Source organism: Aspergillus uvarum (assembly GCF_003184745.1).
Source record: "Aspergillus uvarum CBS 121591 unplaced genomic scaffold BO82scaffold_13, whole genome shotgun sequence".
In the NCBI taxonomy this organism is placed as follows: Eukaryota; Fungi; Ascomycota; class Eurotiomycetes; order Eurotiales; family Aspergillaceae; genus Aspergillus; species Aspergillus uvarum.
Window position 1 is genome coordinate 478,633 of NW_020291310.1, and position 13,500 is coordinate 492,132.

General features: G+C 50.6%; 6 protein-coding genes across 6 annotated transcripts; 2 read left to right on the plus strand and 4 right to left on the minus strand.

The window, feature by feature from the left end:
- Positions 1-83: 83 nt before the first annotated feature.
- BO82DRAFT_278326 (peptide-methionine-S-sulfoxide reductase) lies at positions 84-842 on the minus strand (the record flags this gene model as incomplete). Its single annotated transcript, XM_025631223.1, has 2 exons — positions 84-475; positions 557-842. 2 exons carry the CDS (start codon positions 840-842, stop codon positions 84-86), a joined length of 678 nt encoding a protein of 225 aa, XP_025494263.1.
- A 400-nt stretch (positions 843-1,242) lies between these two features.
- On the minus strand, positions 1,243-4,683 carry BO82DRAFT_330835 (kinesin family protein; the record flags this gene model as incomplete). Its single annotated transcript, XM_025633114.1, has 2 exons — positions 1,243-4,427; positions 4,493-4,683. The coding sequence occupies 2 exons, from the start codon at positions 4,681-4,683 to the stop codon at positions 1,589-1,591; spliced, it is 3,030 nt and encodes a 1,009-aa protein (XP_025494264.1). The 3' UTR covers positions 1,243-1,588.
- A 732-nt stretch (positions 4,684-5,415) lies between these two features.
- BO82DRAFT_305596 (uncharacterized protein) lies at positions 5,416-6,333 on the minus strand. Its single transcript, XM_025632223.1, has 2 exons — positions 6,267-6,333; positions 5,416-6,204 (listed from the first exon to the last, which is right to left on the minus strand). Exons 1-2 carry the CDS (start codon positions 6,267-6,269, stop codon positions 5,722-5,724), a joined length of 486 nt encoding a protein of 161 aa, XP_025494265.1. The 5' UTR covers positions 6,270-6,333; the 3' UTR covers positions 5,416-5,721.
- Positions 6,334-6,533: 200 nt separating this feature from the next.
- Positions 6,534-7,199, plus strand: BO82DRAFT_400104 (uncharacterized protein; the record flags this gene model as incomplete). Its single annotated transcript, XM_025639161.1, has 2 exons — positions 6,534-6,978; positions 7,042-7,199. The coding sequence occupies 2 exons, from the start codon at positions 6,534-6,536 to the stop codon at positions 7,197-7,199; spliced, it is 603 nt and encodes a 200-aa protein (XP_025494266.1).
- Positions 7,200-8,349: 1,150 nt separating this feature from the next.
- On the minus strand, positions 8,350-8,942 carry BO82DRAFT_352458 (uncharacterized protein). Its single transcript, XM_025634691.1, has 2 exons — positions 8,736-8,942; positions 8,350-8,566 (listed from the first exon to the last, which is right to left on the minus strand). The coding sequence occupies exons 1-2, from the start codon at positions 8,742-8,744 to the stop codon at positions 8,390-8,392; spliced, it is 186 nt and encodes a 61-aa protein (XP_025494267.1). The 5' UTR covers positions 8,745-8,942; the 3' UTR covers positions 8,350-8,389.
- An 871-nt stretch (positions 8,943-9,813) lies between these two features.
- BO82DRAFT_330845 (cyclic nucleotide-binding domain protein) lies at positions 9,814-13,149 on the plus strand. The gene is made up of 2 exons (XM_025633115.1): positions 9,814-12,315; positions 12,372-13,149. The coding sequence occupies exons 1-2, from the start codon at positions 9,883-9,885 to the stop codon at positions 12,714-12,716; spliced, it is 2,778 nt and encodes a 925-aa protein (XP_025494268.1). The 5' UTR covers positions 9,814-9,882; the 3' UTR covers positions 12,717-13,149.
- Positions 13,150-13,500: the final 351 nt, after the last annotated feature.

The window sequence follows — 13,500 nt, forward strand, 5'->3', positions numbered from 1 at the left end:
TTATCTCATACGACTGGGCATGGCAACATATCTCATATCTCAAATCTTACACGCGAGTCAAGCAGAAAGCGGAGGGAACGACCTCACGAAGCTAGCAAATGAGGACGATCGATTAGCAAAGTACTCTCGTGGCGCAAGGGGAAGAGTTCCACATACTGAGCAGGGCACTCATAACCATCAGGGTTCTTGGTCAAGTACAGCTGGTGGTAATCCTCCGCATCCCACCACTGGCCCGCGCCCACGATTGCGGTCGAGACCGGCTGCTTGTACCATTCCTGAGAGACCTTCTCCGTGACCTCACGAGCAATCTGATCCTGTTCCTCGCCATGCGTGAAGATCACGCTGCGGTACTGCGTGCCAATGTCGCCGCCCTGACGGTTTAGAGTTGTGGGGTCGTGCATGCGGTAGAAGAATTCTAGAAGGGCGCGGTAGCTGACAATCGAGGGATCGAACGTCATCTGCAATGCCTCGGCGTCTGCAAAGTAAACCAAAGGTCAATTTCCGTGCGACTCAAGAAAGCCTACAACACCCGTTTCGGCTCGAAGAGTTCACTTACGACCAGTCTCCCCCGTGCACACAGCACGATAAGAAGGATTCGCGCTGTGTCCGCCGGAGTAGCCGACCTTGGCCTCCAAAACACCTTTTCCATTGCCGAAGTGTTTGCGGAAGAGGTGCTCCACACCCCAGAAACATCCGGCGGCTACCGTGGCGGTCTGCGTGTTGGTCGACATGGTGCGCGAGGTGGACGGAGTGGTTAAGGCCAGGAAAGGTGAGCTGGTCGAGAATTGACGGGCAATTCGAGAGAAAAAAGTCGAGCCAAAAGCGGGCGCCGCAAAGGCCATCAATAATTATTTATGCGATTGCGCTTCCTGCTCCACATGAGAGGTTTTGGTTTCCGCCGGAGAGGGGCGCCTGACAAATCCCTTCTCCAAATCCGAGATTGGTTTTCTTGTCAACTAGAGAGGACAAGCAAGTAGTGGAGAGAATTTGAACACAGTTGCAGCGGAATAAGAGTCTGGAATGTTTTAATTGTACAAAGCAAAGTACGCCCTCTCTCTTACTCACCATGTGGTCTCGGGAACTCGCCATTGTGAATTTGTCATACTCCAATTCTGGTGGCGTCATTCCGCGCATGACATAAGATTGGTGGCCACATGCGTACGACTTAATCATCTCTAACTTGTCTATGATACGATCTGTGCACTTAATGGAGTGATTATGATCATCTTTCTTGGTAGTGGGCTTGATTGACGGCCTCTTGTAGGAGCGTATTAGCCACGAAAAACTTGCAGCAAGCTGTTATTGTACATATCCCGAGCAATATACCACTCGCGGGAAAAGAAAATGAAAGCATGTAACCATCAACAGTGAAGTCAGAAGATGACCGACGATGTTTGTCCAAGCCCTGGATGGAACCCAGGCCCCTTCAAGCTGAAAAGAAGTATGATATAAAGTTTGTACCGAGTCGCGGATTGTGCGGTCTTAATTTCAAGGATGGAAGAAAGCAAATGGTATCTATTCCCAAACACCGTACCAGCAACCCAAATCACCAATGCAATGACACCAAACAATTTCACATGCAATTCATCTACCTCATACCAAATCCATTGCCGGGGTAGACATGTTCTGGAGGTCTCTCCAGGGAAGGGGCTGCCACCATGCTGAGCCTTATGGCATCACGACTGGTAAGACTGATATCCCGCGGGCGAATGTCTCCACCCAATGTGCTCCGGCGTTGTGTATTCTTCATGATTGGAAGAGCACGAGGACTCAAGACACGAGGTTTGGTATCCTCTTTCTCGCTTTTAACCATCCGTCTTGCCTGTGAAGCTGTGAACATGGTATTCTCTGTGGGAGAACTGCCATAAGTTACAGCTGTTGGGCTTCGGCGACGGTGAACGCGGAGTGCGTTAGCCGAGGGTCCGATTCCGAACGAGCCTCCGGAGATGCGCCTCATTGCAGACGTTATCTTGATAGCGTCATCTTTGCTTGCTTTCCAGCTTGCTGCACTCTTAGTGTCTGATGCAGGGCTGCCGGAGTAGCTTCCACTTGGCGTGCGAACAGCAATTCTTGAGGGGCGCTCGACTGATGAACGGTTTAAAAAGCTGCTGTTCTCAATGTCCCGAAGGGGAGAGGCTTCATTGTCGGACAGGGGAAGTGTGGACGTGGGAGGTGGTCCCATTGGCGAACTACCGGGCTTTTTCGACAGGAACCCAGTTTTGAAGCGGTTGCTGTTCTTCTGGATGTTCAACGTGGGTTCTGGTACAGCCGAGATTGGGGACGAGGCGCTTGACGGGCTGAAGTTGCGGGTGGGCACTGGAATTCCGCGCGGAATAGGAGATGCTCGAGGCAATGGGGGTTCGCCAGGGCTGGCTTCGGGTACTGGTGCCAATCCCGGCTTCTGAGGGGTCTTCTGGACTTCCGTCAATGCACCATCTTCCTCGTCATCTCTCCACCGCACACTTCTTTTGATGATCGGCTTCGGCTGGGCTTTCTTGGGCGAAAAGCTGACGCTCTTCCTTCCCACGTTCAGCTTGCGGCGTCTAGGAGAACCTTTGGTAGGGGAAGGTGGTGCTGCTGGGGTCAAGACCACAGGTGCATATGAGAGTCGACCGATGGGCGGTGCGGCGGCTAGACTAACTCTCTTCTTTTGCTTGGGAGAGCTCATAGGCTTAATGGGACTGGCTGGTAAGAGAGACGGAACACTACCGTCAGGCTTGACCAGGCTAGATGTCAAAGTAGAGCAGGAACCAAGCATTTTGGCAAGAATCTTTCTACCTGTCTCGACAGCCTCTTCCTCGCTCATCTCCATGATATTTTCAATCTCAGAGATCGTTTCGAATTGAGCCTGAAGCAGCATTTGCACGGCGGCTGCGTCCCCAGCTTTGTCTTGTTCAGCAACCGCGGAGAGAGCCTCGCGCTCCGTATTAGCTCGCAATAACTCCGCTTCACGATGGATATTGTCGACGTCGCTATTGTCATTGAAGTTGAATTCTTGGAGCTGACGAGCGGCATGCTCGACAGCACTAACCAAGCTGCGGTCCCACGTGGACCTTGCTAACCGTTGATGGTAGTGTTGCCTGCTACTCTCCAATTCGAGAAAGATTCCTTGTGCTGTCTTGCGAATGGCTCTGAGATTGGATAGTGGTTGTTCAGACTCGGAGGATGCACAAACATGATCGAATGCAGCGATCCAAGATGAGAGCAGTCCGATCCGGCGGCTAATATGTCTCAATTTGATCATGTTGCTGGTCCTTTCCTGCCTTTCTGGCAGTGAGTGTTCGTAAGCGTTGCGGATACGAGCAATTCCTTCTCGCATGACAGCGTCCTTCTTCTCGGTTTGCTTCCTGAACTTGGCAAACGCAACCTTCTCGTAGTTCTTTTGCTGAGCCTTCAACTCATTAATCAACGCCATCTGTTCATCGATCTTCACCAGGAAGTCCTTGACGTGGCGGTTAACATTGAAGACATTTCGCGTAACTTTCGTTTGTATGTTCTTCGCTCTATTAGCATAGCGTAAAGTATTCTGGGTCTCATCGAAATGCTGGCTTGATGGGCTAACGCAGACGATCATCACCGTCTTGCAGTTACCGCCTAGCGCGAACTTCAGAAGCCGGGTAAGTTTCGAGTTTCGGTAAGGGATATGGTTTCGCTTTCGGGGATCGCACAGCGCGTTGATGCAGCTTCCGAGGGCAAGAAGGGATTTGTTGATATTTGCGCCTTCGAAAAGTCGTTCTCCTCTGTTCTTTGTAGCGCTGGCACGCTCGCTACCTGCAAGATCAATGATACTCAATGTGGCCATTGTATGGGGCTCGTTCACATCTGCATTCCGATCCTTTTGTGCAATATTGATCTGGAGAACCGCATGCGAGCGCGAAGACGTAGCGTTGGCCTCCGTAGGCGACATGGTGCGGCATTCGTTGCCCCTCATGATCATGTCCATCACTTGCTGGACATTTTGCGGATGGTGGCTCGACAAGCCAGCCACCGAAACGGAATGGTTGGAATCCTCCCGAAGCATCAGACCTCCTTTACTACCTCCAGGCACCAGCAAATCACGGATTGTCTCATTGTAGATTTCGAGATAGGAGAGCGAGATCTCGGTTGCTTTTTCGTCTGATCGTTCATCGATACGCTCAAAGAGCTCCTGCATCGTCATGAAAATGATGCCCGGTTGCTGGGCGGTTCCAGTAATTGTATGGGTCTTTCCACAGCCCGTAGCACCATAAGCGAACACAGTAGCATTGTACCCATCTAGTACGCTGTCGAGGAGGCCGCGCGTTGTCGATTCATATACCTCACCTTGAGAGGCATTTTGGTCAAAGATTCGATCGAAAGCGAAGGTCTGGTCCTTGACGCGTTTTCCGTTTGGTACGACGCTTTTTGAAAACTTTTGGACAGGATTGTCTTCTGGGGGATCGAAAACACTAATCGAAACAGAGATCAGTCATCCCATGAACACTGGCCACGCATGGTAAGTTGTGCTACTTACAGGCATCGATCATCAATGACCTTGATGATAGATCGAAGACCCTTCTGGTTGAGCTTGGGTGTCGGCGCTGCCGCCAGTGACCCGTCACCAAGGAACAATGGGCCGTCTTCACATTTCGAGAGTTGCGCTGCTTCTCTAATTGTGAACGGCCTTACCCGGACCGCGACAGTAATGGAAGAAGCGTCGGCCATATTGAAATAATGCAATCAACTATCACCGCAGAGGCGTCACGTCCCTCTAGGTAATTCAACGCGGAGGTCGGCTATCCAGGGGAGCGACGCCCTGTACCGTCAACAAGGCAAACGAAGAAGGAAGAACAACGAGGAGATGAAAAATTAGGTGCACAGAACGTGGAAGTGAGGAATGTTGAGTGTGGACCTATTGATCAAGACGGCCCCAGAAAGTCTCCCCTGTTGAGTGACATTGGCACTAGTTCGACCTTCAGCCAATCTGTTGACATTGACGTGTTTTCCACCGCCTTGTTGCTCCTAGCAACCGGGGGACGTGTGGATAAAGTAGGCTTGCCGTGTCCCTGCGGGGCTCTCACACCGCCTCACATATCCTAGCCGACAGCCATTAAAAGAGCACGTCCAGGTGGTGACTATTACCACGCACTTTTGTTCCATCTTCTCCACCTTCAATGCAACGGCTAGAGACGGGTATCTACATGATCAGTTGAGATTATTATGTCGGAATCCTCGTCTACATTTTACTACGGATCTGAGCTATGAGCTGATAGCAGTTGCATGCCAGAGCCAGGTATTGAATGGGGACCATCTGACGGGCGAGTATACAGTCCTAAGGTCGTAGGAAGTATTCCCCAATAGGTGGGAGACTCCTCTATCAACATGGGATGGAGTGAATCATACTACAACCAGGGAATGAGGTAAGAAACAAGCATATGGTTGTACACTAAGAATCTTATTAAAGTGATATTCACGGAAGCTTATTAGAGCCGTCTGCTATAAAACGATATGAGCCAAGCGCCAGGGTAACTCAAGAGCATAGATAGCTCATCGTATCGCGCTTCCACAGAACGTAGATGCAAGCCAAAGAGTACTCTTGTTGGCCAGAGATCGCATTCAAGTTAAGGTCACAAGACCGTCAACATGGTTCGGGTCATGGCTCGCTTGTCCTTGTAGCAACCTGTGTGGTATATTGGATCTCAATCGCGGCTAACAGAAGGGCCTGATGTCATTCATTTCATTATTTCCGGTTGAGGGTAGCACTCAGTTCTGGACGTCTTCGTCTTCGTCTTCGAAGCTAGGGAGGACAACATCCCATCCTGGATCTTCTAGATCTAGCTCGGCCAACTCGTCGTTCTTCTCAGAATCGTCGGGCGTAGTCTTCCGGAACCTGAATGCGATTGCTTGTCCATTCTTAATATCAGCAGCTAGTAAGGTGAGCGAACCGGCTGCCTTCTTCCCGGCTCCTCGTTTGGGCGCATCAGCAACATCGAAGTCGGCGGGGTCAACCTCAAGCTTCGTCCAGCCCTTTTCCAGGTCGTTCTTGTCTACCGGAACTCCAAGCTCAATCTCAGAAGCGTCCCCCGGAACGATATCTCCATTTATATCTCTCAGGCCCCGCGCTTGAAGGGCCCGAAGCAATGCATTTTTGGTTGCGGCGACCGTTTCGGATGCAGGAAGCATCAGAAGCACGGTCGTTCTGTGCTTTTTGAACAACAAAGTCCAGCTGAGAGGATCGGGCTGAGGCTGTAGATAGATGAATCAGAGTGGTTCAATATGTTCAGAGATCAGCGCGAGGCAGTACCTACCATGGTGTTTGATTTAGTGCTTTTGAAGTTGATGGCTGAGCTTTGGCGGGACTGCGGAGCCTTTGGAGTTCGGAGCTCGGCGAGCCGCCCAAAGTTGAGTTCGGCACTTCAATTTCACCTCACATCAAAACCCACGTTCAGAGACAGCGACACTCTCTCCCACCCCACTGCACACCAAATCGACAGAATCATACCAGGCCTTGTCTATCGTTGACTTGGATCGCAATCAGTTTGAATCCAACGGGTCACTTTTATCTTTTATTCAGCATGGATGTCGAGCAACCATCAGACGCGCCCGAGTCCTTGTCCTACGCTACCATGAAGGAGGAGCTCCTTAGTGTTGATCCATATCAAAGACTAGGAGTAAGTATTGGAAGGCGCATGATGGCCACAGGTGCTACTGCCTTCGGCGTAGGCTTGTGTCTCGGATTTTCCAAAGGCAACACCACGTCGGCCTATCGTTTCCGCGCGGAGAACGCTCATCGACAGCCATTGACTTCAATGGCGTGGTGGCAGTACCACAAGACTCGGAGATATGTTGCTACCGTCGCAGGCATGCGAGAGGGATTTAGAATGGGAGCCAGGCTAGGCGGCAGTGCTATGGTCTTCACCGTCTTTGAGGATATCGTGGACAATGCCCGACACGGCCAACGGGACTTTCTGTCAACGGTTGTAGCAGGCCTGTCATTCTCGGGCATCTACAGCCTCTTAGGTCTGTTACTGAATCTCGTCGGCGTTCTTGAGATTACCAGCTAATTCATTCCTGTCTTTCTAGCCCGACATGATGTCTACACTGCAGCCCGCACCGCCAAACTTGGTCTGAAATTAGGCCTGACATACGGACTGCTTCAAGACAGCCTTGCATACTTGAAGGGCAACCCGCCCGCGTATGTCAAGTTCATTATGGGCAAACCTCAATCGAAGGCCGAGTGATGTCATTGAAGATCACGCAATCCTTCTTTCCGATACGAAAGCTCGGCATCAGAGCCACGGGCCCAGACTCTTTGGATATATATTCAAACCTACTGCCTTGCCTAGCACAGCAAGGACACTTCCCGCTCCGGTAGGTGCCACGGCGCGACCCTACGAATGCGAATAATGAAGAGGCGGTGGATTGTCAAAACTCGGAGGACAGTTCCATGATTTGCCGCATCATGTCAGACTTCAGCTATGGCCCGGAGACGGAGCCTCCAGATAGCTTTTCTCGACCACTCCTTACTATGCATGGTGAAATTGAGGATTTGTCTGGAAGCAAGCACCAGTGAATCTCTTTTGGGTCTATTCTCGGGGGAAGCAAACTCTGTGTACGTTAATGATGTTCCTTGATGGAGCTACCATTGATGACACGGATGCTATCAGAATCATTGTTATATATTGACGAGGGCGAAGCGATCTTATGCCTCGAGAGAGCGGGCGGCAAGCCCCCTATGCATTGATTCAGGTAATAGCTGAAACTGAGTGCTAAATACTCGGCTTCACTTGTCATATAGTTTGTATTTATTATCATGACCGTGTTGGCTCTATCTAGAAGTGGAAGTGCTAGCTCGTTTGTGAATTCCACTCCCCCGGCTTTGTATTAGAAATCTGAACAGGCAGCTCGAGGTTAAAGCATACTTGAGCCTTTTGAATTGGCGTTGGTTCCCATCGCAGCAAGCAGAAGCGTCAGTCCTCTGCGTATCATCTTTTAGGACTGTTGGCTGAACCACTGTGCATGAGGCATCATCTGACCCGTTTAGTCACGTCAGCAATGGAGATCTTAGTTAAGTGCCACAGTAACTTATGCTCTGTTGTTGACACATACACATGCGCATGCACCAGTTTGTGTGAACTGAATCCAAGTGAGTCTGCATCAACGCTGGGTTGGAATCAGAGCTTGAGTACCAGAAATTGATCAGCCTAGGGTGGTGCATAATTCCCGCTGCAGGGGATAAGGTTGTCAGGTGGCATTTTAGTTCAGCAATGCAGGTGACTTGGCTACGAGGGGTACAGTACGTGGGAATGGACATTGGTGAAGTGTAACAATCCAACGATCCAGCGACACAGCAACAAACAAACCTAACTATGCCTCATGCAGCCTCTGGGAGCTTTTTTGTAAATCGCGCTCTGATGCTCACTGTTCATACTCATACCATGAATGGCATCAGGATGAGCTGCCTGCAAAAAGCGGTCCCCAATCCGTGACATAAAGCGGCAAACAAACAGGTCAAACAAGTGGTGTTGCCTCTCTGAGTAAGAGGTCGTGCTCTCAGCTTATTGATCGCTACCTGCAGGTGGCCGTTGATGATGAGAGGACTTGAGATCTACTTGCAGCATAATGAATTAACAAAATTTAGTCAGATCTACTCGATTGTAGGGAAAATGTAGGTGCCAAATTGATGAGACATCAAAGATAGAGAAGCGAAGAGCATGCAGAAACGAAGTGACGAGAGCAACGGGTAATGGTCTCCGCTTTATCAAATGATTGCTTACCGTCACCATGATTTATTGATTGTGTTAATGCTGCCGCCAGCAGCGGCAGTGGATAAGAAGAAGTCCCGACTGTTCCAGAAAGATAGGCCACATGTTTCACCACATGAACACAACTCCGCACCTGCTTACTCTAGGCAAATTGCTTAAGAGTCGACAAGATGGTGGATGGCTTGCTTGACCATACTCTACTGTACAGTAGAATTGGGGGGAGGGATGGGACGGGGGGGGATTATTGGTTGCATTGATTGTACCGACAGTGTGGAACCTTAAGTGGCGGAGAGAAACCTGAAAGAAAGAACAGAGTCCCAGACTCTCCGACTTGTGTCCAGCAGTCTCCGTCGGGTCCCAGACTCACTGACCATTTGCGGCGGCGGTGGAGCCTCAACCAAAGAATTTGACGTTGGTGATCCCCGCTTTCATGTTGCTGCTTGTTGGACTAGCCTCTCTAAGCTACCTGCTGCTGCTTGCTGCTGCTTGCTGCTGGACCTACTGCAGTGTCTAGTCTTCCCTAGAGTCAGTCCTAGAGTCTTGAATAGTCCTAGACTCCTAGGCTTAGTACCTACGGTGGGAAGCTGTTGCTACTCTTGCTGCTCCTTCTGTTCCTTCTGCTCCGCCGACTCACAACTGAAGTAGACTAAACTACTAAACTAAACTATCTACGAACTAATTATTATTATTATTATTATTAAACTAAACCCGACTTGCTTCTTCAACCACTCTTTCAACTCCCCTCTCTCCCCTCTTCCGTCCCCTCCACTCCCCTCCATCCATTATGCTCTGTAGTCCTTCTTCAGGACTATTTTCCACCACTCTAGCTCATCACTACATTTTTGCTTCACTTCTCCCGACTTGCTCTCCTAACAACCTGAATTAATTGTCGCTCTTCTTCCCACTGTGAGCTCTTGACGGCTTGAAACTGATTGTTCTGTCCCGAATCTTTTGTCTTCCTCCCCCGCACCGTGGTTCCCGAACGATGTCTCTCTGAAAAAAAAAAAAGCTCCCCCCGTGATTCCCTTTTTCGTCGACGTCATCGGTTCATTGATCGCTTTGGGGCCGAATTAAACTATATGCTCCCCCATCGAATCTTCTTTCTAAACCCCTTTGTATCTTTCCCAAGCTCCCTGGAACCTCCCTCAACCGTTTCACAATGCGCCGCCATGGAAGGGCCAGCGGAGGTTCGACTAAAGCCGTCACTCCTATCTCCGAAACCGCATCCCTGCTACATTCGTTCGACTCGGTGATTAACCCCAATCGTCCTGTACGTCCGTCGCCATTGACCTCGTCCAACATCCGAGCTTTGCCGCTAGACCTCATCGACCGATTGCGCTCCTTTCCTCTCTTTCAATCCACCCCAGAATCGTTCCTGATCGATGTCGGCCAGCATCTCCGCCCCCAGCTCCAGCAAGCCAATGACTACATCCTGACAGAAGGCGACGAAGCCAAGGCTATCTACTGGTTGGTCCGCGGTGCGGTCTCGGTGACTTCTCGCGATGGCGAGAGCGTGTATGCCGAGCTCGAAGCAGGTGCATTCTTCGGTGAGATTGGCGTGTTGATGGATCGCCCACGGACGGCGACCATTGTCGCCCGCACGAGATGCTTGCTGGTCGTACTGACCAAGGAGGATTTCCGACAAATCCTCCCCCGCTTTCCGGATGTCGAGCGGGCCATTAGGGATGAAGCACAGGAGAGATTGATGATTTTGGAGAAAAAGAAGAAGGAAACATCCGCGCCAGTGGTCGAGCCCGGAAGTCCGGCTAGAAGAGGCTCGAAAAGAGTGAGAGACACGTTTTCTGGAGACCTCAGTCTCAGCGAGCAGGATGGCAGGTCATTGGCGTCCGTCAATAAGAAGCGGAAATCCCCCAGCCCTGGATTGGCTGACGGATCATCCAGTGCGCTGGCGAATGGACTGGTCAATGTCCGTCTTCTTCTCAAGGAACTACCGTTGTTTGCCGGCCTGCCGCCGGATATCCTTCACTTCCTGGGACTCAATGCGCAACCCCGATCCTACCCTCCTTTCACCGACATCATCAAACAGGATTCTCAAGGACGTGAGATATACTTCATTGTTCGCGGCGAAGTGGAGGTTCTGTCGGAGAGGGCAGAAGCACAGCAAACACAGTCCCTACCGAAGACCATCGAACACCCGGGCTTCGAAGTGAAAGCACGGCTGAAACAAGGCCAGTATTTTGGAGAGGTAGTAAGCCTGTCGTTAGCACCTCGAAGAACCGCTACTGTGCGGTCTATTAGTGCGGTAGAATGTTTGATGATCAGCGGTGAGGTGTTGGCTGAGTTCTGGGAGAGATGTCCCCAGAAGGTCCGTCAGCAAGTCGAGCAAACCGCTAAAGAGCGGCTCCAGTCAGCCTCTGATGGCGATGTTGTGATGTCAGATGATGCGGGCGCTGAGCCTTACGGTAACCATATGGAGGTCGATGATAACTTCAAATTAAGGGCTTCTCGGAGGCAGTCTATGCCGCTTCTAACACTGACAGAGACAGAGTTGGATAGCACGCCAAGACCCAATGGTGTAGATGAGCAGGCTCTCTTACGCCCATCAGATCCAGATCCATTTCTTAACATCGGCTTGGACAAAGTTCGCCTTCGAAGTCGACGCGGGTCTGTTGCCCCGATGACCCCGGAGGAAGCCTCCGGAGAGCAACAGCGGCCATCAACTCCATCCTCTGAGCCACGGTCCACGAGTTCCTCCTTTCTCACGTTACCTGGAGCCCATAGACTTTCCACGTCCCAGGAAAGCACCCGTGCACCCCGCCAGGATAACCACGGTGTGCTTCCGGATAATGTCCTCACAAAAGTCTTTCGGCATATGGCGCTCCATGACCTTCTACGCCTCCGCGCTGTCTCGATGCACTGGTCTGAGCTCCTGAGTACATCCAGTGAGCTGCTCCATAATCTTGACTTGAGCGTATATAATCGGTGCATCACGGATGACGTCCTGGCGAAAATCATTTGCCCGTTTGTCGGCAGCAGACCTCGCTTCGTCAACATTAGCAATTGTTTTCATATCACGGATGAGGGGTTCAGCAAGCTGGTTGCTGTATGTGGTTCCAACGTTACTGGCTGGAAGATGAAGAGCGTGTGGGACGTAACGGGATCGGCCATCCTTGACATGGCCAGTAAAGCAAAAGGCTTACAGGAGGTTGATCTTAGCAACTGTCGAAAGGTCGGCGACACATTATTGGCGCGGATTGTCGGCTGGGTTGTACCCGGTCAACATAAGCCCAGCGAGGAGCCTGCGAAGTCCGGAAAAGCGTCCTTAAAACCCACCATGCAAACTGCAGCCGGGACTGTGTACGGCTGTCCCGAACTCAAGAAGTTAACCTTATCCTACTGCAAGCATGTTACCGATCGTTCGATGCATCATATTGCGTCGCATGCTGCCTCCAGAATCGAGGAAATGGACCTCACCCGCTGCACGACCATCACCGATCAAGGGTTTCAGTATTGGGGAAACGCACAATTTACCAACCTGAGGAGGCTGTGTCTAGCAGACTGTACATATCTGACCGACAATGCTATTGTCTATCTAACGAATGCCGCCAAACAACTTCAGGAACTGGATTTGGTAAGCACAAGAGCATTCCTTACATTCTCGCGTGAGACGCTTACTGACCAGCAAAGTCTTTCTGCTGTGCCCTTTCAGACACTGCGACAGAAGTACTCGCCCTACAATGCTCCAACCTGACCTACCTCAACATGTCATTTTGCGGCTCTGCTATATCTGACCCTTCGTTGCGGAGTATTGGACTCCATCTCTTGCATCTCAAGCGTCTGTCAGTTCGTGGCTGTGTCCGAGTCACTGGTGCTGGCGTTGAGGCTGTGGCAGAGGGCTGCGATAAATTAGAGTCCTTCGATGTCAGCCAATGCAAGAATCTCACGCCATGGCTCGAAGCTGGAAGCTCTTCCAAATACGCAAGGCGAATCAGCTTCGAAACCGTTGCTGTAAACGGGAAAGTCTTCCGGTGAGCCTCTGCGGCGTCGGCAGCTTCAAGCCGCGGCATGGGGATTTCATCGCCACAAGACGATGGCTTTCCAGACAGATGTCGACGCTGAAGCAGTCATTGTCCTTAGATCTCAGAATCGGAGCATTTATTGTTTGATATAGGCCGTCCGCATTGACTGTGTGACATACTTTTTGCCCGTTTCCTCATGGCTATATAAGAGGCTATATCTCGGACCTCCATTTCCTCCCCCCTCTATATTATACTCTCGCTTGGGTCATGGAGTTTGGTTCTCCCCATATGTCTTTCAGGTTCACGACTCAAATAGTCGTGATGGATTTTGGTTGCATTGCATGAACTTGTGAAATGATATTACAACTCTAGGTCGGCTCTTCTGGCGAATTATGTCCTTACTTGGGTGGGATAGGGGTGGTTTTTTTTTTTTTTTTTTTTATTTTCTTGCGGTTGATCTTACAGGTTATGACGGCAACGCAGGCATGAAAGGAGTTTGATGCTGGACACAGAAGCACATGGCAGCATGGTCTATGATACCAGGTTGAGCCGGTTGATATTGTATGCATGTAAAAACTTGTGCCAGTCTCCGTTCTTTGCACCTTAGATTCCTCTATCTCTTTTTTTTTTTTTTTTTTTTTCCTTCTTCATTTTCTGGTCGCACCCGTTTCCTCCCGTTTCTTCTTAATTCCTCAACTCTCGACCACGCCACAATATAATCGTTGAAATTTAGGAGATACCAGCCTCTCGCCCTTAGAGAATGAGCATATCCCCCATCCGGATCGCTTCGGTTCTGC